The 22,994-nt window shown below is 48.9% G+C and overlaps 1 protein-coding gene across 1 annotated transcript in view; it reads left to right on the top strand.

Annotated features, from left to right (window-relative positions):
- Positions 1–8,516: 8,516 nt before the first annotated feature.
- The window catches only part of TRHR (thyrotropin releasing hormone receptor), a 48,049-nt gene continuing 33,571 nt past the window's right edge, over positions 8,517–22,994 (top strand). The window contains exon 1 of the mRNA XM_084851448.1: positions 8,517–9,299. Within this exon, the coding sequence (XP_084707574.1) occupies positions 8,517–9,299 (783 nt within the window). The remainder of the gene's footprint in view (positions 9,300–22,994) is intronic.

Here is a 22,994-nt window from a genome sequence, read left to right as displayed (position 1 = left end):
TAGGTCATATCTGAATCGTTTAGTTCTTTTCCCTACGTTCTTCAATTTAAGCCGAAATTTTGCAATACGAAGCTCATGATCTGAGCCACAGTCAGCTCCAGGTCTTGTTTTGACTGACTGTATAGAGCTTCTCCATCTTTGGCTGCAAAGGACATAATCAATCTGATTTCGATATTGACCATCTGGTGATGTCCATGTGTAGAGTCGCCTCTTGTGCTGTTGGAAAAGAGTGTTTGCTATGATCAGCGTGTTCTCTTGGCAAAACTCTATTAGCCTTTGTCCTGCTTCATTTTATACACCAAGGCCATGCCTGCCTGTTATCCTGGTGATTTCTTGACTTCCTACTTTAGTATTCCAATCCCCTATGATGAAGAGGACATCTTTTTTTGGTGTTAGTTCTAGAAGGTGTTGTAGGTCTTCATAGAACCGATCAACCTCAGCTTCTTCGGCCTCAGTGGTTGGGGCATAGACTTGAATTACTGTGATGTTGAATGGTTTGCCTTGGATTCGTACTGAGATCATTCTATTGTTTTTGAGATTGTACCCCAGTACTGCTTTTCCCACCCTTTTGTTGACTATGAGTGCTACTCCATTTCTTCTGAGGGATTCTTGCCCATAGTAGTAGATATGATGGTCACCTGAATTAAATTTGCCCATGCCTGTCCATTTTAGTTCGCTGGTTCCCAAGATGTCGATGTTCAATCTTGCCATCTCATGTTTGACCACCTCCAGCTTACCTTGATTCATTGATGTTACATTCCAGGTTCCTAAACAATATTGTTCTTTACAGCATCGGATTTTCTTTTCACCACCAGACACATGCACAGCTGAGTGTCCTTTTGGCTTTGGCCCAGCCGCTTCACTCTTTCTGGTGCTACTTGGAAATTCCCTCTGCTCTTCCCCAGTAGTATATTGGACACCTTCCGACCTGAGGGGCCCATCTTCCGGCGTCATATCTTTTAGCCTTGTGATACGTTCCATGGGGTTTTCTTGGCAGGAATACTGGAGTGGGTTGCCATTTCCTTCTCCAGTGGACCACATTTTGTCAGAACTCTCCGCCATGACCTGTCCATCTTGGGTGGCCCTGGACGGCATAGCTTATGGCTTCACTGAGTTACGCAAGCCCCTTTGCCACAACAAGGCAGTGATCCATGAAGGAGACCTTAATGGGCATCTAGCGGCTATGTTTGTTTCATTTTTGATCTAGAGTAGGTGAACGGCTGGAACCTAAAAAACTCCTACTGTTCCCCCCCAACACTACTACTATTTCCCCCAGCACAGGGGCCCAATCCAGATTGGGCCCCTGTGCCTACTCTAGAGTAAAAATGAAAACTAGACATAGCTATGAGATACAGATTTAAATTAATGTCTGTTTTGGCCTGAAGTGCTGGTCATGACCCTATATGACCTGGGGCTACCTGAAGGACCACCTTCTCCCATATAAGCCTGCCTAGGGTTTAAGCTTTTCAGAGGAGGCCCTTCTCTCAGTGCCACTGAGCAATGATTTCTGCAAGAGGGTTGGTAACCCTTTCCTCCTGTACCTTTATCCCAACTGAAATTGTCTTTCCAGTAAGAATGAACGAGCCCTGGAAGGGATTGAGCCTTTCTGAGCATTCAAACTGAATCTTTGTGAAGGCTTGAACTTTTTATGAGTTTCCATTTCCTGCTGGGAAATATGGGACTGAAAACCCCAGTCCTGTGCCTGGCAGGAAAAGGTGCCCTGCAGGGACCAGGGGAGTGCGTGTTGCCAGCTGCCTCTTTTGTGTGCCCCAAGGTAAGTGATCAGGCCTTGGGGCAGGTGAAGGTGGCACTTCAAGGATCATAGCAAGAAGGGCCTCTGCTCACCTTGATCCTGCTCACAAGCATTTGAGCAGGGGCATGCACTTTTGTGAGCACATCTACTAGGGATGTGTGAGAAATTTGTTTCTGTTCCCTTTTGATCAGGATTTACCCAGTTTGCACCTTCTGGACAGAACATGGACTTGGACGCAATCTACGGTCAAAGAGTGTGCATTTCCAAGCTTGCAGTGTGATTCATGGACCCACCCAGCCCAAATGCGTTCAATAGCATGGGCAAATTTGAACGATGTGCATGAAAAAATGCATACTTCTGAAAAATGCACATAAATATGCTCTACTCAATGGGAGAAGAAATGTGTACATTTCAAAGATGTGCACAAGTGATGCATACATTTGGAAAAATGTGCACTGAGATACACATAGATTTGGGGAGGGGGGAGCTAGCAATCTGATGCGGACCTTGAACTGGAACAAGCTTCGAGCTGGAACGTGGAGAACTTTGGCAAACTTGGGTTTTGCTGATTCACACATCCCTAACCTTTATTTGAATGCTCATGGCATCTTCTGCTAATATTAGTGATAAAAACATAAGAACATAAGAAGAGCCATGCTGGATCAGACCAAGGGTCCATCTAGGCCAGTATTCTGTTCACACAGTGGCCAACCAGCTGTGAACCAGGAAACCACAAGCAGGACATAAGCACAACAGCACCTTCCCACCCATGTTCCCCAGCAACTAGTGTACATAGGCGAACTACCTCTGATACTGGGGATAGCACATAGCCATCAGGACTGGTAGCCACTGATAGCCTTCTCCTTCAGGAATTTGTCTAACCCCGTTTTAAAGTCATCCAAGCTGGTGGCCATCACTACATCCTGTGGTAGCAAATTCCATAGTTTAACTATGTGCTGTGTGAAGAAGTACTTCCTATTATTATTATTATTATCAAATTTATTAATCGCCCATCTGGCTGGTCACCCAGCCACTCTGGGCGATGTACAGCGTACTATAAAACAGTTTAAAACAATAAAATTCTACAGTAAAAACATTTTCTAAAATACCCTAACCCACCCCAAATGCCTGCCTGAACAACCACGTTTTTAATGCACGACGGAAGCTCATTAAAGAGGGGGCATGGCAGAGTTCCCTAGGGAGGGAGTTCCACAGAGTGGGGGCCACCACAGAAAAGGCCCTCTCCCTCATCCCCACCAGTCTAGCTGTCCTGGCTGATGGGACAGAGAGAAGGCCATCCCAGGCTGATCTTGTTAAGTGGCCTATCTGGTGTTGCTGGAGGCGCTCCTTAAGATAGGCTGGGCCGGAACCATATAGGGTTTTAACGGTCAAAACCAACACCTTGAATTTGGCCCAGAAAACAACTGGTAACCAGTGCAACTCCTTCAACACTGGAGTGATGTGATCTCGGCGGCGGCTGCCTTTAATCAGGCGAGCCGCCGCATTCTGTACCAGCTGCAGCTTCCGAACCGTCTTCAAGGGTAACCCCACGTAGAGCGCATTACAGTAGTCTAAACGAGAGGAGACCAGGGCATGTACTACTGATGGGAGCAGATGGTCGGGAAGGAAGGGGCGCAGCCGCCGTTTCAGATGGAGTTGATACAGCGCTGTCCAGCTCACAGCTGACACCTGAGCCTCCATGGACAGCTGGGAGTCCAAAATGACCCCCAGGCTGCGGACCTGGTCTTTCAAGGGTAGCCGTACCCCATTCAACACCAGGGCAACATTCCCCAGCCTCCTCTTGTCTCCCACCAAAAGTACCTCAGTCTTGTCAGGGTTCAGATTCAGCTTATTCCTCCCCATCCAGCCACTCACCGTCTCCAGACATTTGGACAGGGATTCTACGGCCAACCTTGGTGAAGATTTGAACGAGAGGTAGAGCTGCGTGTCATCTGCATATTGATGACACTGCACTCCAAAACTCATGATGATCGCCCCCAGTGGCTTCACATAGATGTTAAATAGCATCGGGGAGAGGATGGAACCCTGTGGCACCCCACAAGTGAGCAGCCACGGGTCCGAAACCTCCTCTCCCAGTGCTACCCTCTGGTACCTGCCAGAGAGGAAGGACTGGAACCACTGCAATACGGTGTCTCCAATGCCCAACCCCTCCAGGCGGTCCAGGAGGATACCGTGGTCAACGGTATCAAAAGCCACTGAGAGGTCGAGGAGAACAAGGAAGGAGCATTCACCCCTATCCAGAGCCCTCCTCATATCATCTACCAAGGCGACCAAGGCCATTTCTGTCCCATGCCCAAGCCTGAAGCCCGACTGAAATGGGTCTAGATAATCAGTTTCTTCCAAGTGTGCCTTCAACTGCATCGCCACCACCCGCTCAGTCACCTTGCCCCCAAATGGCAGATTTGAGACTGGGCGAAAGTTGTTCAGAACTTGAGGATCCAAGGAGGGCTTCTTTAAGAGCGGTCTTATCACTGCCTCCTTGAGGGCTGATGGCATCACTCCCTCCTCAAGGGAGGTATTCACCACCACCCTGATCCCCTCACCCAGTCTCTCTCTGCAGCCCATAATGAGCCAAGATGGGCAAGGATCAAGTAAGCAGGTGGTCGGCCTTACAGATGAAAGCACCTTGTCCACTTCATCAGGAGGAAGAAGCTGGAACCGATCCCACAAAACCGGTTTGCCACAGGCCGCCTCTTGCTCACTAACTGTGTCCACAGCGTGCAGAGTAACACACCTAATCTGATCATTTTTATCTGCAAAGTGTCTTGCCAAGGCCTCTCAGGAGGCCTTAGAATGCTCCAGTGGTTCAGGAGCCACAGGACCAACCAGGCTCCGGACCACTTGGAACAGCCTCTTGGGACAGCACTCTGCAGATGCGATAGAGGCAGCATAATATTCCTTTTTTGCTGCCTTCACCGCCACGTGATAGGCTGAAGATACAGCTCTAGCCCATGTCTGATCGTCTTCGGAGCGAGACTTCCACCACCAGATTCTGTCCTGATTCTTTTATCCTTTTATCTGTCCTGATTCTCCTGCTACTCAGTTTCATGGGATGACCCTGGGTTTTGATATTATGAGAGAGGGAGAAAAATGTCTCCCTATCCACATTCTTCACACCATGCATAATTTTGTACACCCCTATCATGTCTCTCCTTAATCACCTTTTCTCCAAGCTAAACAATTACCAGCTGTTGTAACCTTCCTCATAAAGAACTTCACTTGTCCTTTTCTGCACTTTTTCCAGCTCTACAATATCTTTTTTTAAGGTGTGGTGACCAAAACATTATTCTAATAAACATTATTAGACCTATAGCAGAAGACAGAGAGATGTTAGACCTACAGCCAAGAACAGAGAGATGCCTATGTCATGCATGTGTTTTCTCCCCAGCGTGGCTACTAATAGATCAGAGAGTAACTTAAACTAGAAAAACAGCAGAAGGGGAAGGTCTGAGCACTCCTCTTCTGGTGATGTCCTTTTGAATCAAAATCATACATACAGTGTGGATAGTTTAAAACAGCCTCTCCCAACCTGGTGTCCCCCAGATGTTTTGGACTACAAGTCCCACCAGCTCCCTACAGCATGGCCAATGGATGGGGTGATTGGAGTTGTAGTCCAAAACATCTGGAAGGCACCAGGATGGGGAAGGCTGCTTTAAAGTCATGTTTGGGAGTCAAATCATAGCTGTCCCCTATTGATCTGACCATTCATCTGCATGACATGGTGTCAATGGGGACATGCACTTTCATCCACATTGCTCCATGCACATTTTTGCACATGAAAAAGGGCTGGATTCAGACTAAATTAGTTGAACTTTGTTCACATTGAAATCAATGGAATGCAAAACATGACTAGCTTGTCCCACTGATTTCAACTAAGTTAGTATGGATTCAATCTATATCTGAATTGGGGGGCCTGAGTGTTTTGCTAAACATGTAGCAAACCCAACCAACTCAACCACCTTTGGGTGTTCATGCCTACTTATTGCTGGCTTATATATTTCTGAAAACTAGAGCTGTGAGTAAATGGCCTCTCAAAATTCTCCAGTCTATTTGTGAACAGAGAAACTGCAGGGACAATTTTGGGGAGGAGAAATTCTCCAACAGTTTTTCACAGAAAGGGCTTACTATTGGCAGGGGTTGTATCACAGCTTCTTTCTTTTTTTTCCTTAGGGTTTTTGGTTTATTCCACTGCCTCTCTAGGTGGCAACAGCATCAACTGTGTTGAAGCTTCCAGTTTTCTGAGGCAGAATTTTGAACTTCTTTTGCTGGTATTTTTGAACTTACCTAATCACTGAGAGGTGGCCGAAGGAGCTGTGTGTGTCCCCCCCCCTCTCTATTACACATCTTTCCATTGCTCTGCAGCCTCCCAGGCCACCTGCACTTCCTGAACTGAAAAAGCTCCATGGGAGGAATTGCCTCATGATCTCTTCCTCATGAGGGCTTTAACTGAAGTGTGGGAAGCCAAGGAGGTTACAGGCTGCCACAGAGATTATTGTATGACGACAGACAGGACAACCATGCACACTCCATGGCCACTTCATAAGTAAGGTAAGCACAGGAACCCCAAACCCAACCCACGAGAATTTCTCTGAAATTTCTCCTCCTTTGATTTCTTTTTGAAAGCAATTTCTTTTCTGTCAAATTGAATGAGAATGGTTGAAAGAAATGTGGGAGAAATATTTGGCCAGCACTACTGAAAACCAGAATTTTATGTTTCCCACATATTCCTCTAATGTTGTTGCATTTTTTTAGGTTAATGTCAAAATAAAACAGTTCCCCCCAATCCCTATTTAAAATATGGTTCTTTGAACAACAGCCTCGTCAACCCAAACCCTAGGAAATCCAATTTTCCCTTCCTCCATTCACACAGCTTGTTGTTTCCAGATCTGCTGCAACTGAAGCAAATGAGATGTTCTAGTCATAAAAAAGAAAATTGGATTTCTGAAGTCATTCCATCTGCTGCTTTTTAGTGCCCAAACTGAGAAAATAAAAAGCCACACAAATAATATAGTGTTAAAATAATATATAAAGGTGTCTGTGGCTCTTTAACAGAAACTCTAACACCCCCCCCCAAAAAAACACACATTCAGACTACCTCCCTCCTTTCTCATTTTCTCTGAAGTATGGACATTCATAGCAGGATAAAGAGGAGAGAGACAGAGAGAGCACTAACACATACACATGCCAGGTGTAGATGCATAAGACAGCATCAGCAATATATTGCTGTTTGGGTTTCCCATTAGCAGTCCTAAAAGAACGGACTACTTGCCAGGTCTGTCTTTGTGTGGGTTTGTAGTTGTATTTTAAATAGCCCTCCAGAGTTAAACTGTGCCACCCAACTGCACTCTCCTTTTCTCCATGGGAAAATCGCAGACCTGCCTGTGAATCAATGAACACGTTGTGATTATTCTAATTAATAGGCAGTTTGTGATTTGACAGCATGGGAGCTTTGAGATGATCGGTCTCATGCCTCGGAGGGCGTAGAGGACGCTGTCCCTGCAAAGCTTTCGGCAAGTGACTGCGATCTGCAGCATGTCCATGGAGTGAAGTGCAACGCTTTTCCCCCGAATCTCCCCTGGCCATGCAAAGTTGGGACGCCGCTCATGCCATCAACTCGGATTGAATATGAGCAGCTGTGAACACTCCACAAAGCCAAAGGTAAGTTCTATATAAGATATTTATATCAAATGGAACAGGGCTTCTCTCTCTCTCTCTCTCTCTCTCTCTCTCTCTGTGTATGCGTGTGTGTTAAACCAGTGCTGATCAATGGATGCCAGTAAAAGTGAACAAGTATTATAACTCTAGTTATCTTGGTATGCATCCCTTTCTTTGTACCGCCTTGTTGCTCCTTCCACGTAACTCTTTGGGATTGCCTCCCACAAAGGATGCCTTAAACTGGGAGTGTTGAGTCGGTCCAATCTCAAACACCCAACCCACCCCTTTCTTCAGCCATAAACAGATCAGAGTTTTTAAAAGAGTTAAAACAACCAGGAGTCTAGTGGCACCTTAAAGATGACCAAATTTATTCTGGCATACACTTTGGTGGATGGTACCTCACTTCATCAGAAGTATCTAGGAAATCTTTTGCTAGAATAAATTGGTGAGTCTTTAAGGTGCCACAAGACTATTTGTCATTTTTGCTGGAAAAGACTAACATGACTACCCCTCTGGAAATTGTGAAAGAGAGTTGGAAGTGGTAGGATAGAGGCACCCATGTTGTGTGTGTGTGTGTGTGTGTGTGTGGTCCTAACATGGTGTTTGCTCTAACAGGTTCAACACTGAAAAAACCCTCTTCTCTCTTCATGCCACCCGGGGAATAACTGTCAGTGGGAAGAGAAAACTCTGATACTTCCCATCTCCCTCTCCTTTTAAGGCAGCCTGCTCAGCAGAGAGAGAGAGAGAGAGAGAGAGAGAGCTTGCTTCCCCAGCTGCCAGTGTCTGAGTTGTATCCTAGCACAATTGCTTAAAAAAACAACAACAGCTAGCTGATGAAACAGATTGAGAGACAGATCTGCCTGTGTGGTAGTTGTGTGTGTCTGTGCATCTGTATTGTTGTGGGTGTCTCTGTATGTGTGGCCAGCAAACTCTTAGAAGCAAAGGGACTGCTGTGTGCGGGTCGGGATATGAAGATCACACAAGGGAACTCCATCTTATACTTGGTTCGCTGTGATTAACTTTTCCTAGGGAGACGAGGAGAACATATGCTGACCAGCGGCTGGCAAACAGAAGCAGCCAGGTGAAGATGGAGAACAGCACAAGCGATGGGCAGAACAGAACAGAATTCCTGCCAGACCGGGAGGTGGTTGCCATTGAATACCAAGTGGTCACTATCTTTTTGGTTCTCCTCATCTGTGGGTTAGGCATCGTGGGCAACATCATGGTGGTGCTGGTGGTCCTTAGGACAAAGCACATGAGGACCCCTACAAATTGTTATCTGGTGAGCCTGGCAGTAGCCGACCTCATGGTGCTTGTGGCTGCCGGACTTCCCAACATCACGGACAGCGTCTACGGATCCTGGGTGTATGGCTACATTGGATGCCTCTGCATTACTTACCTGCAGTATCTCGGCATCAATGCTTCTTCTTGCTCTATCACCGCCTTCACCATCGAGAGGTACATTGCCATTTGCCACCCTATCAAGGCCCAGTTCTTATGCACTTTCTCCAGAGCCAAGAAGATCATTATTTTTGTCTGGGCGTTCACCTCCATCTACTGCATGCTCTGGTTTTTCTTATTAGATCTCAAGATGGACACCTACAAAGACACCACTATAGTGTCCTGTGGGTATAAAGTGCCCAGAAGCTACTATTCACCAATCTATATGATGGACTTCGGGATATTTTATGTCATGCCCATGATATTAGCTACTGTCCTCTATGGGTTGATTTCTAGGATATTGTTCCTGAATCCCATCTCATCAGACCCAAAGGAAAACTCAAAGATGTGGAAGAATGATTCGGCTCCCTTAAACAAGTCCAAAGCAACCAACAAGGGTATCAATAGTGCAGTGGCTTCTAGAAGGCAGGTAGGAAAACTGCCTCTCAAATGGCTTTTTGGAAACTAAGGTTGTGTTTGCACTAGGAGTTGCCTGCTGATTTGGATGGAATGGAACCTCCATGTTCAGGGGCACTATGCCTCTGAGTACTAGTGCTGGGGACAAACAAGGTGTGAGTGTGTGTGGGGGGGAGGGAGGGACTGTGGGTTTCATGCCCTGCTTGTGAGCTTCCCAGAGACATCTGACCACTGTTAGAATGCTAGAGTAAGTGGACCTTGGTCTGATCCAGTAAGGGAATTCTTATTTTCTTATGAATGTTTCCAACATCAGAGCTGACACTGACTAGCCATAGCTCTCTAGCACAGGGGTGGGCAACATGTGGCCCTCCAGATCTTTTGGCCTACACCTCCCATCATCCCTCACCATTGCCTATGCTGGCTGGGGCTGATGGGAGTTGTAGGGCAAAAACATCTGGAGGGCCACACATTGCCAACCCCTGCTCTACGGCTTCAGGCAGGATTTTTTCCAGCCCTACCTGGAGATGCTGGGACTTGAACCTGGGACCTTCTGCATGCAAAGCGGGTGCTCTGCCACTGAGCCATGGCCCCTCATGGTGTGCAGCAGCCAGTAGCTGCATGTGGATAGGATTTTCATATCATTCCTGTTCAAATAGGACCCAGGATCCCCAACCTGGTGCTCTCCAGATGGGTTTGGCCTACAACTCCCAGCATCCCCCATCTAGCCAGAGATGCTGGGAGTTGTAGTCCAACCTATCTGGATGGCGCGAGATAGGTTGGGAAAAGCTGGTCTAAGCAGTGCAGGCAGCCTGAAGCAACAACCTGTGAATAATGCATTCAGTGTAGGTTTCTTGTACAGTTTTCTCCTCTTGTTTCCAGTACACACGGCACTGGGGTCAAAGACACAGATGGATAGACCTGTATTGAGATTTTTGTTGTGACAAGTGGAAAAGGCAGCACCTCGCTTGAAAGCCAAGCCAAAACATTCAAGAAGGGCTTGGGTTGCAATCCCTCACGGTCAAGCTGCTTAACTACCCTTGACTTGAACAGGATCTAAGCAGCCTGACTTTGTGCAGGGCTATGTCTACTAGTACTGTGCCGAAAATTTCTCCCACATGTTTGCCAATGGTTCTCATTCAATTCGATAGAAAATTGCTTTCAAAAGGAAATTCAAAGCAGAAGACAATTTCAGAGGAAGTCTCACGGGCTGGGGTCAGGGTTCTTGTCTTACCGTACTTGTGAAGTGGCTGAGGAACGTGTGTGAGTGACCTGTCTTTCATTGTACAGTAATATTTCTGGTAGCCTGCAGACTCCTTGACTTCCCACACTTCATTTCATTTTATATGGCAGCTGCCTTCCTCCTCTTTTCCCCACAATGCCCTGGAACAATGCTAGGTATGGGAAATAGTGGAGGATGTAAAATGGGGGTCAGGCTGGCCGCGCAGTTGCTGCTGTTGCCACTTATAGTAGCAGAGCACCCCCCCCCCGAGAAATACCCTGTGCTACAACCCCTTCCAATGGTGAACCTTACCTGTGAGAAAATGCTGGCAAATTTATCCTCCTTCTGGAGAAATTCAGTGAAATTGTCCTCCTCCCCTCAATTTTTCTGCCCATAAACAGGGTGGAGAATTTGGAGGGGCCATTTGTACACAGCTCTAATGTCCACCTATCCAGAGGGTGTGGAAAGAATTCTGGGTGTAATCCATACTACTACTACTACTAATAATAATAATACACCACCCCCAAAGATACCAGTACATTGAGGGGGGAGAAGGGAAGGAGGATATCAATGTTTGCATGAGCTATATATCCAGAAGCTTCTGATTTTCAGGAGTGAGTAGATCTGAAGTCCTTCCCTCGGCACCAGGAAAAATTCTTACACTGGTAGCAAGCACTGAAGAGAGAGGGCAAAGGGGTGACGGAGGACCCAGCAATGTGCAACATCCTCTGGATGTTGACCAAGGAAAGCAGAGACTGAGGAGCCTGTGCAGAGACTTGGAATTACTATTGTAATGACCCATAGTAAAGCTTTCTGTGCAACTCCATATTTGTGTGTGTGTGTGTCTTTGAGTTTATTCTAGTTGTTCAGCTAAATGCCTAAGGTGTTGCCTACAGTAAGACATCTCCTAAAAAAGTCTGGAGAGACTGGCATCTTCCATGTTATTCTTGAGGAAGAACAGGGAAACTTACGTTATTCAGAATCAATACTGCAGTTAGGCAATTTGGATTAATGGTCTTATTGCGGGGGCACTCTTTAGAAGTTAACGTGTATTGTTTCACTTACTTCATAATGTGGTAAGCCAGTTGCGCTGTGTTTGGGGGCCCTCCTTCTCATTCTGCTGCATGGGGCCCTGCACGTCTGCCCCAAAGTCCTGTTCTAATGGCACCACTATGTTGAATGGCCAATTTGTTCTGTGTGTGCTCTTAATCTTGGAAATAAAGAGGATATAGACCAAGGTGGCCTCAAGCCCCTTCTGGATTGGCTGCAGTTCCCAACTGAGTACATACTTAGTCACAAACCTGTGTTGTTGCTGCATCATGTGTGGAACAAAACTTAGAAAGCCAAGCAAACGCTGGTGATAAAAGATCCTGAGAAATCAAGTCAGCAGGAAAGAACCGTCCCTTCTCTTTGAGCTTATTCTAGTTGTTCAGCTAAATGCCCAAGGCATCCCCTAAGTTAAGACATCTCCTAAGTTCTTTCTCATAATTTGGCAATCTGACAGCATATGTCACCAATAATTTCTGGGATTTGTACAATAGGGTCTTGTTGGAAGATCCCGTCATCAACATCATTTAACAGTTCTGCACAGTGCCCATAACAAACTAGGCCCTGTACAATATGAAAGTAACACTTCTTTGCCATAATGTATTTATTATACAAATCTTAAGGAAGTGGAAAAACTGGAAGGGAAATGAGATAGCTTTACCAAACAACAACAACAAAGAACCTGGAGATATGGTATATGTGTACATCATTTGATCTCAGCTGGATGCATGTGTGGCTTGCATTAGTGGTTCTGCACTCAGTGTAAAATCAGCAAGAGAAAATGTTTCAAGGTGTCTTTGGTCTCACTTTCAGGCTGCTATTGCTTTCTTATGTGTGTACTCATGAAGTATGGCATAAGTAACCGAGTGAGTGACAGCCATGTAGGACATCTGACATCCCTGAAGGTGGCTAAGCAGGGAATGGGATGACTGGCTGGTTTATTAGAGTAACACTGTCTGGAACATGCTATTCCTTTCTTTTATTAGTAGAACTCGGGGTCATCCAATGAAATTTGTCGCATGATTCATTTATGGAATCCACTTGACACAAGAAGCAGAGATGTCCATTGGCTTGGGCAACTTTAAAAGTTGATCTTGTAAATTCATGGAGGACACCATTCTTTCAGTGATGGCTGTATGGCTAACCTCCATGTTCAGAGGCAGTAAGCTAGTGAATACCAGGTGCTGGGCTGGTATTCAGCAGGAGAGGATATATTTATTTCATTATTTATTTGTTTATATCCCACCTTTCCTCCAAGAAGCAGCATCCTTGATCCTCCTCCTCCTCTCCATATTATCCTCATAACAACCTGTGAGGAAGGTTAGGCTGAGAGCCAGTGACTGGCCCAAGTGATCTTCACAGCCAAGTGGGGTCTCGACCTGGATTTCCCAAGTCCCAGTCCAACACTCTAACCAGTACACCACAGACCACAGTGGCTCTCTTTGCCTTCAAACCCTGCTGATGGGATTCCTGAAGGCACCTGATTCACTGTAGGAAGGAAGATACAGGGCCAGACGGGCCCTTGGTCTGATCCAGCTGGGTTCTTTTGACATTCTGAAGTTCCTGCACACTGGCGTGAATACTGAATTAGCAGAGATGCCAGGTGGCATATGCAGCAGAGCTGCACAATCAGAGAGTGGTCTGATTTTGTAGAAGTTTTTAAGCTGATGCTGGATAGCCACTTACAGGGATGCTGTACAGCAGGCTTCCTGCATTTGCAGGGGGTTGGACTAAGTGACCTTTGAGACCCCTTCCAAATCTGTGATTCTAAGGGACTCATATTCATTCGTTTCATTTATTATATTTCTATACTAACCCATAGCCAAAGCTCTCTGGGCAGTTCACAGAAATAAGAAACCATTGAAATACATTATACAAAGTGCAAAACCATTTACATAAAAACATATAAACAGACAGCACACACACAGTCAACATATATCTAAAAACAAACCCTTGAGAGGGGTCTGACACAAACCCCTTTCTCTTTGCATTCCAAGGAAGGTAGCAAAAAGAGATTTATCGAGTTTGTGGTCATGCATGGCTTTGGGCTGCATTCAGTATGGATAGTCACTAAATGTGCAGGTTTGGGAAAGAGAGTTAAGAGAGTTAAACTTGGACCAAACAGACCTGCGATCACATGCCTGTTCAGCTATGAAAACTAGCTCTTTGGATGATTGAAGGACAGGATACAAATGTGACAGAGCAGAGGTGCAGAACCCCCAGTCTGTGGGATTAATCCAGCCAGCTGGGCTCCCCATTCCAGCCTGCAGAGCTATGGGTTCCTCCAGGGGTGGAGCTTGGCCACCAAGCTCCACCCCCTGGAGGAATCCCTGCTATTATCTATAACCTTGGATTGGAGACAAGTGCAGAGATGTCTGCAGCAGGCATTCAGCTGGTGCTAGGATGACCGACCGATCATCCCAGCCCCAGCCAAGTTGCTCCATGTGGTGTGTGGCAACCCCACAGGGACGTAAGACACTGTGCAAAGTCAGGGACTCAGCCACCACCACTCTTCCCAAATCCGGCTGAGTCCCTTTCTCCCTGCTGAGGGAGAAAGCATAAGATGGGCAGGGGGATGGCATGATGACATCGGTGGATGTGACCATGCCCACCAACCTCATCCAGCCCATGGAGGGCCTGGTGGGGGGACAATCTGACCCCACACCCATATCTACTTCTGCACCTCTGTGACAGGGAAGTAGTTTTATCTCTGTGCTGAACTCCCTTGCTTATAAACAATGACTGGGTTCACATGTAATGACAACCCAGAGTGTCGATAGAGTATGGGTTGTTGTTAGGATACTGGAGAAATCCGCTGTGGACTCAAATGAAGTTGGATTCCCAAGAATCTCACCTGCGGGGGCTGCAGTAGACTGGTTCCCCTTACCTCCATGCCCACCAGCCTCTGCGCAGGACAGCTTCCAGGTTTTAAAAAGACAAGGTCTGAGAATGGAGGCTGCCATTCGCAGACCTTGGGGAAGTCTTGGCCATAAATTGCATATTTTACACCATTTCTGACTGTAAAGCACTTGCTTCTGTGTAAATTGTAGCCATAAAAACACTTTCACAGCTGCAATTTACATAGATGCAAGTGCTTTACAGCAATAAATAGCATAAAATACACAATTCACAGCTGTAGTTTTGCCTTTTTAAAACCAGAAAGGTGCCCAAGCGGCCCAGATTTCCCCGTGGTGGACTCCCCGCCCTCCCCTGACTGGACTTTAGGGGGTTGGCCCATCCCTAGCTGTTGCTGAATCATGCGTTGTTACATGTGAACCCTGCACTATGGTTTAAATATGAGTTGTTAACCATGGGCAATCCAGACTTCACAACCCAACAACAAACATAGGTTCTCTTGCTGGGTTGTTCATGGTTAACAGCCTATAGTTAAACCATAGTGCAAGGTTCACACATAATGACAACCCATGATTCAACAAAAACCATGATTCAGTGACAACCCACATTCAACCCATATTCTGGATTATGTGTGAACCAGGCCAATATTTACAAAATACTCTGCTGAAGCAGATGTGAAACATTTCTGGGTTCCAGTCCTCCGAGATTCAAGGCAGCCTTGACTGGGCTGCACTTGGAAGTACAAGCTTTGTTTTCTGTTGCTTTAAACATGATTATTTCATTCCTCCCACAAGAATGTGTGTTTATAAAATATTCTTTCCAGGTGCCTTCTCTCTATTATCCAGCTCAGTGCCTCAGCTGACAGAATGAGAGTTGTTAACAGGGTGCACCATTTCATTTCTGCCTTTGAAATCAACAGTGTCCTCTTCAAAAGGTGTAGCTTTGTGTTGCTAGAGATGGGTCGTAACTGGAGCGTCATAATCATGGCTCTCATTTTTCAAAACCGGAATCAATTTTGGATTTTAAAAAAGTTACATAATGAAAATAAATTGGCTGTTTTTCTTGTAGGAATCTGTATAAATATGTTTTGGTGTCTGGCTATCCTTTGTTGAAGGTTATAGCTGAACAACTCAAGATTCCTGGACTTTGTGGAAACAGACAGAAAGAGATACAGACAGAAAGAGATTCCAGCTAAGAAGACTGAAACCGTGGGTGGTGGAGGCTGGTGGCTCCAATTTCAGTAGGGCTGTGGATCCACTCTGGGTTGATTGATTGATTGATTATTAAATTTATTAATCGCCCATCTGGCTGGTCACCCAGCCACTCTCGGCGATGTACAGCCTATAACAAAGCAGTTTAAAACAATAAAATTCTACAGTAAAAACATTTTCTAAAATACCCTAACCCACCCCAAATGCCTGCCTGAACAACCACGTTTTTAATGCATGACAGAAGCTCATTAAAGAGGGGGCATGATGGAGTTCCCTAGGGAGGGAGTTCCACAGAGTGGGGACCACCACAGAAAAGGCCCTCTCCCTTGTCCCCACCAGTCTAGCTGGCCTGGCTGATGGGACAGAGAGAAGGCCATCCCAGGCTGATCTTGTTAAGCGGCCTGTCTGGTGTTGCGGGAGGCGCTCCTTAAGATAGGCTGGGCCGGAACCATATAAGGTTTTAAAGGTCAAAACCAACACCTTGAATTTGGCCCGGAAAACAACTGGTAACCAGTGCAACTCCTTCAGCACTGGAGTGATGTGATCTCGGTGGCGGCTGCCTTTAATCAGGCGAGCCGCCGTGTTCTGTACCAGCTGCAGCTTCCGAACCATCTTCAAGGGTAACCCCACGTAGAGCGCATTACAGTAGTCTAAACGAGAGGAGACCAGGGCATGTACTACCGATGGGAGCAGATGTTCGGGAAGGAAGGGGCGCAGCCGCCATTTCAGATGGAGTTGATACAGCGCTGTCCAGCTCACAGCTGACACCTGAGCCTCCATGGACAGCTGGGAGTCCAAAATGACCCCCAGGCTGCGGATCTGGTCTTTCAAGGGTAGCCGTACCCCATTCTACACCAGGTCAACATCCCCCAGCCTCCTCTTGTCTCCCACCACCAGTACCTCAGTCTTGTCAGGGTTCAGCTTCAGCTTATTCCTCCCCATCCAGCCACTCACCGTCTCCAGACATTTGGACAGGGATTCTACGGCCAACCTTGGTGAAGATTTGAACGAGAGGTAAAGCTGCGTGTCATCTGCATATTGATGACACCGCACCCCAAACCTCCTGATGATCGCCCCCAGTGGCTTCACATAGATGTTAAATAGCATCGGGGAGAGGATGGAACCCTGTGGCACCCCACAAGTGAGCAGCCACGGGTCCAAAACCTCCTCTCCCAGTGCTACCCTCTGGTACCTGCCGGAGAGGAAGGACCAGAACCACTGCAATACGGTGTCTCCAATGCCCAACCCCTCCAGGCGGTCCAGGAGGATACCGTGGTCAATGGTATCAAAAGCCACTGAGAGGTTGAGGAGAACAAGGAAGGAGCATTCACCCCTATCCAGAGCCCTCCTCATATCATCTACCAAGGCGACCAAGGCCATTTCTGTCCCATGCCCAAGCCTGAAGCCCAACTGAAATGGGTCTAGATAATCAGTTTCTTCCAAGTGTGCTTTCAACTGCATCGCCACCACCTGCTCAATCACCTTGCCCAAAAATGGCTAGGGGTGTCAGAGAATTTCTCGCCGAAACTTCGGGGGGCCGAGTGCCAACATATTCGGCCCCCCGAAGTAGTTTCGGGGAGAAATTCTCCCCCCCCCGGATGGGACTTACCTTTCCCGAATGTCGCTCCCGGTGGCGGGTCGCAGCGGCGGTTCGGCAGGGCTTCGACAGGGGCGGGGGCAGCAGCCGGTCTTTTGACCGGCTGCCGCCGCCGCCATTCCAAGAAAAGTAAAAAAAAAAAACGCCCCCGTGATAGGCTACGTGACGATTAACGTAGCCTATCACGGCTAGATTTGCAAAGTCAGCCGTGATAGGCTACGTAAATCGTCACGTAGCCTATCACGGGTGACTTTAAAAAAAAAAAAGCGCGTACGGCTAATGGCGGCCCCCATAGGGAGCCGCCATTCGCGTTCCTTATTTGGTCGCTGTAGTCTACGTAAAGATTTACGTAGACTACAGCGACCAAATAAGGAACGCGAATGGCAGCTCCCTATGGGGGCCGCCATTTGCGTACGCGCTTTTTTTTTTTTTAAGTCACCCGTGATAGGCTACGTGACGATTAACGTAGCCTATCACGCCTGACTTTGCAGATCTAGCCGTGATAGGCTACGTAAATCGTTATGTAGCCTATCACGGGGCTTTTTTTTTTTTTTTACTTTTCTGTTGAAGTTCGCGGCCGGGGAGATGGGGCGCTTCTCCCCGGCCTGAATTTCGGCCGGGGGCGAGGCGGGAAGCCTCCCCCCCAGCCTGAATTTCAGCCGGGCGAGGCGGGAAGCCTCCCCCCCAGCCTGAATTTCAGCCGGGCGAGGCGGGAAGACACCCCCCGCTCACATGAACTTCGGGGGGAGAAGCGAAGCGCCTCCCCCCCACCGCGAAAAAAGCTGCGGGATAAGGTAAGTCCCTTTCGTACATCCCTAAAAATGGCAGATTTGAGACTGGGCAAAAGTTGTTCAGAACTTGAGGATCCAAGGAGGGCTTCTTTAAGAGCGGTCTTATCACTGCCTCCTTGAGGGCTGATGGCATCACTCCCTCCTCAAGGGAGGCATTCACCACCGCCCTGATCCCCTCACCCAGTCTCTCTCTGCAGCCCATAATGAGCAAAGATGGGCAAGGATCAAGTAAGCAGGTGGTCGGCCGTACCGATGAAAGCACCTTGTCCACTTCATCAGGAGGAAGAAGCTGGAACCGATCCCACAAAACCGTTTTGCCACAGGCCGCCTCTCGCTCACTAACTGTATCCACAGCATGCAGAATAACACTCCTAATCTGATCAATTTTATCTGCAAAGTGTCTTGCCAAGGCCTCTCAGGAGGCCTTAGAATGCTCCAGTGGTTCAGGAGCCACAGGACCGACCAGGCTCCAGACCACTTGGAACAACCTCCTGGGACAGCACTCTGCAGATGCGATAGAGGCAGCATAATATTCCTTTTTTGCTGCCTTCACCGCCACGTGATAGGCTGAAGATACAGCTCTAGCCCGTGTCTGATCGTCTTTGGAGTGAGACTTCCGCCACTGGTGCTCTAGCCATCTCACCTCCTGTTTCAGAGCTCGTAACCGCAGATTGAAACATGGTGCAGTCTGAGCCCTGTTCAGGGGAGAGGGCGTTTCGGAGCCACCTGATCTAATGCCCCAGTGATTGTGGCATTCCAGCCACCCACCAGGGTCTCGACCGAGTGGCCGTTGGTGTGCCCCAGAGAATCCCCAAGCGTGTTCAGGAATCCATTTGGATCCATAAGACTCCTGGGGCAGACCATTTTAATGGGTCCTCCACCCCTGCGGAGGGGTTGTGGGACCGAGAAGTCCAACGTCACCAGATAGTGATCTGACCATGACAAGGGGGTGGTGGATATACCCCCGACTTCCAGATCACTCCCCGCTTCTCCTGAAACAAACACAAGGTCTAGTGCATGACCGGCTACATGGGTGGGCCCAGTTAGAATAGGGCGCAGCTCCCAGGAAGCCATGGTCTCCATGAAGTCCCGAGGTGCTCCTGTGAGGATGGCCTCCGAATGTACGTTGAAGTCCCCCAACAGCAATAAGTTAGGGGACTGCACACGCACATCAGAGACCACCTGAAGCACCTCGGCCAGGGAGTCAGTCATGCAGCGGGGTGGACGGTACACAAGCAGAATCTCCAGACTGCCCTTCGGGCCCAACTTCCAGTACATGCACTCAGCAACCGTGGTTAGGGATGTCAGAGAATTCTGCCACGGATCTCGGGGAGGCCGAATGCCAGCGCATTCGGCCCCCTGAAATCTGTGGCGGAACGGCCTGCCCCCCCCGCCCCCCCGCGGATCCCCCCGGGATGAGACTTACCTGGGGCGGATCTTCCGGGTGGCAGCGGCTCCGGCGGCGGTTCGGCGGCAGCGGCTGCGGTGGCCAGTCTTCCGACCAGCTGCTGCCGCTGCCATTTCCCATGCTTAAAAAAAAAAAAAAAGACGTGATAGGCTACGTAAAGATTTATGTAGCCTATCACGGCTTGGTTAAAAAAAACACACACGATAGGCTATGTAAATCTTTACGTAGCCTATCACGTCTGACTTAAAAAAACAACAACACGTGTGTATGCAAATGGCAGCGGCTACGGCTGCCGCCATTTGCGTTCTTTATTTTGGCTCGTCTTAGTCTACGTAAATATTTACGTAGACTAAGATGGCGAAAATAAGGGGAACGCAATTAGCGTGTCCGGCTGCTGGCAGAGCCGGCTGGCGGCTCCGCAGAATCCCTGTGGAGCACAGCCGGCAGGCCAGGATTCCGGGGGGGGAGGCACGGAGCACCTCCCCCCCCATCAACATAATCTGACAAGGTAAGTCACTTTCATACATCCCTAACCTTGGTCTCCCGGAGAGGGGGTCTGGTGAAGACCAAGGACTCTCGGTAGATAACAGCCACTCCCCCTGCCCGATCCCCAGCCCTCGGCTGCTGTGCATACGAAAATCCAGCTGGACACATGGCTGCAAGGGTTGGAGCAGCACCCTCGGCCAACCAGGTCTCCGTAATACATGCCAGGTCTGCACCCTCATCCAGGATCATGTCATGGATGACAGATGTTTTCTGGTTAACAGACCTGGCATTGCAGAGCAGCAAACGAAGGCCAGAAGATGGGGTCACGCCTCCCCCAGCCATCCTTTGGCTCTGGACAGGCCCGGAGCAGGGGACAGATACTACACATCTCTCCCTTGTTCCCCTTACCTGGCATGGCCTGCCCCTAGCGCTCTGCCAGCGCCTGCTGCCCAGCCTCGGTATGTTCTGGCCCCCAACAGTCCCCCCACTGCCTCCATCAGGTGGACACATGCCCCCTCGCTCCCACCTATCAGGCAGGCTACCCACCCCTAAAAACACAACAGAATCCCCCAGAAATTAAACAAAACAAAACAATTAAAAATCCCCTTAAAAATAATGCCAGGCAGGAGTCCGCAGGGAAGGCGGCGGTGGTGGCAGCAGCAGGCCCAGCAGCAAGCACGCCTCTTCCCAATGGGGGCAGCTTCTCCAGCAGGCCCTGGCTCTCCCAGGCCACCTCAGCCAGCCAGCTTATGTAGCCCCTCCAGGAAGGGGCAGGTGGAAGCAGCACAGCTGGCTCGGTATCTGGGGGCCTGGTCCTGCAGGGACTGGTGGTCTGCCAGGCAGAAGTCCGCAGGGAAGGCCTCGTGTTGGTGGCGGTGGCAACAGCAGCAGCAGCAGGCCCAGCAGCAGCAGGCACGCCTCTTCCCAATGGTAGCAGCTTCTCCTGCAGGTCCTGGCTCTCCCAGGCCACCTCAGCTAGCCAGCTTATAGCCCCTCCAGGAAGGGGCAGGTAGAAGCAGCACAGCTGGCTCGGTTTCAGTCAGAACCAGTCAGAATTCTAAAGGACCTGTCCAAGGTGCTGAACCCCCCCCCCCAAATAGGATCAGTACACTGGACAACTCCTTTAGAGTTCTGATTGGTTCTGATTGAAACCCTGGGTGGATTCACATCCCCACTGACATCAGAACCACCAACCTCCACTGACCATAGGTGCATTGCTCAGAAAAATATTAGAGATATTTTTAAAATATATCCAGCAGTATATAAATCTATTAAATAATAAAGAAGTGGGGAGTGATCTGGAAGTCGGGGGTATATCCACCACCCCCTTGTCATGGTCAGATCACTATCTTGTGACGTTGGACTTCTCGGTTCCACAACCCCTCCGCAGGGGTGGAGGACCCATTAAAATGGTCCGCCCCAGGCGTCTTATGGATCCAAATGGATTCCTGAACGCACTTGGGGATTCTCTGGGGCATGCCAATGGCCACTCGGTCGAGACCCTGGTGGGTGGCTGGAATGCTGCAATCACTGGGGCATTAGATCAGGTGGCTCCGAAACGCCCTCTCCCCTGAACAGGGCTCAGACTGCACCATGGTTCAATCTGCGGTTACGAGCTCTGAAACAGGAGGTGAGATGGCTAGAGCGCCAGTGGCGGAAGTCTCACTCCAAAGACGATCAGACACGGGCTAGAGCTGTATCTTCAGCCTATCACATAGCGGTGAAGGCAGCAAAAAAGGAATATTATGCGGCCTCCATCGCGTCTGCAGAGTGCTGTCCCAGGAGGCTGTTCCAAGTGGTCCGGAGCCTGGTCGGTCCTGTGGCTCCGGAACCACTGGAGCATTCTAAGGCCTCCTGTGAGGCCTTGGCAAGGCACTTTGCAGATAAAAATGATCAGATTAGGTGTGTTACTCTGCACACTGTGGATACAGTTAGTGAGCAAGAGGCGGCCTGTGGCAAACCGGTTTTGTGGGATCGGTTCCAGCTTCTTTGGGTGAGGGGATCAGGGCGGTGGTGAATGCCTCCCTTGAGGAGGGAGTGATGCCATCAGCCCTCAAGGAGGCAGTGATAAGACCGCTCTTAAAGAAGCCCTCCTTGGATCCTCAAGTTTTGAACAACTTTCGCCCAGTCTCAAATCTGCCATTTTTGGGCAAGGTGATTGAGCGGGTGGTGGTGATGCAGTTGATGGCACACTTGGAAGAAACTGATTATCTAGACCATTTCAGTCGGGCTTCAGGCCTGGGCATGGGACAGAAACGGCCTTGGTCGCCTTGGTAGATGATATGAGGAGGGCTCTGGCTAGGGGTGAATGCTCCTTCCTTGTTCTCCTTGACTTCTCAGCGGCTTTCGATACCGTTGACCACGGTATCCTCCTGGACCGCCTGGAGGGGTTGGGCATTGGGGACACCGTATTGCGGTGGTTCCAGTCCTTCCTCTCCGGCAGGTACCAGAGGGTAGCACTGGGAGAGGAGGTTTCGGACCCGTGGCTGCTCACTTGTGGGGTGCCACAGGGTTCCATCCTCTCCCCGATGCTATTTAACATCTATGTGAAGCCGCTGGGGGCTATCATCAGGAGGTTTGGGGTGCAGTGTCATCAATATGCGGATGACACGCAGCTCTACCTCTCGTTTAAATCTTCACCAAGGTTGGCCGTAGAATCCCTGTCCAAATGTCTGGAGACAGTGAGTGGCTGGATGGGGAGGAATAGGCTGAAGCTGAACCCTGACAAGACCGAGGTACTTTTGGTGGGAGACAAGAGGAGGCTGGGGGATGTTGCCCTGGTGTTGAATGGGGTACGGCTACCCTTGAAAGACCAGGTCTGCAGCCTGGGGGTCATTTTGGACTCCCAGCTGTCCATGGAGGCTCAGGTGTCAGCTGTGAGCTGGACAGCGCTGTATCAACTCCATCTGATACAGCGGCTGCGCCCCTTCCTTCCTGACCATCTGCTCCCATCGGTAGTACATGCCCTGGTCTCCTCTCGTTTAGACTACTGTAATGCGCTCTACGTGGGGTTACCCTTGAAGACGGTTCGGAAACTGCAGCTGGTACAGAACGCGGCAGCTCGCCTGATTAAAGGCAGCCGCCGGCGAGATC

Source organism: Heloderma suspectum, chromosome 4 (assembly GCF_057233095.1).
Source record: "Heloderma suspectum isolate Gila_16-S chromosome 4, 16-S_ref, whole genome shotgun sequence".
NCBI lineage: Eukaryota > Metazoa > Chordata > Lepidosauria > Squamata > Helodermatidae > Heloderma > Heloderma suspectum.
Note: the sequence above shows the minus strand (reverse complement) of the source record. Positions and strands in the feature narration are given on the sequence as shown.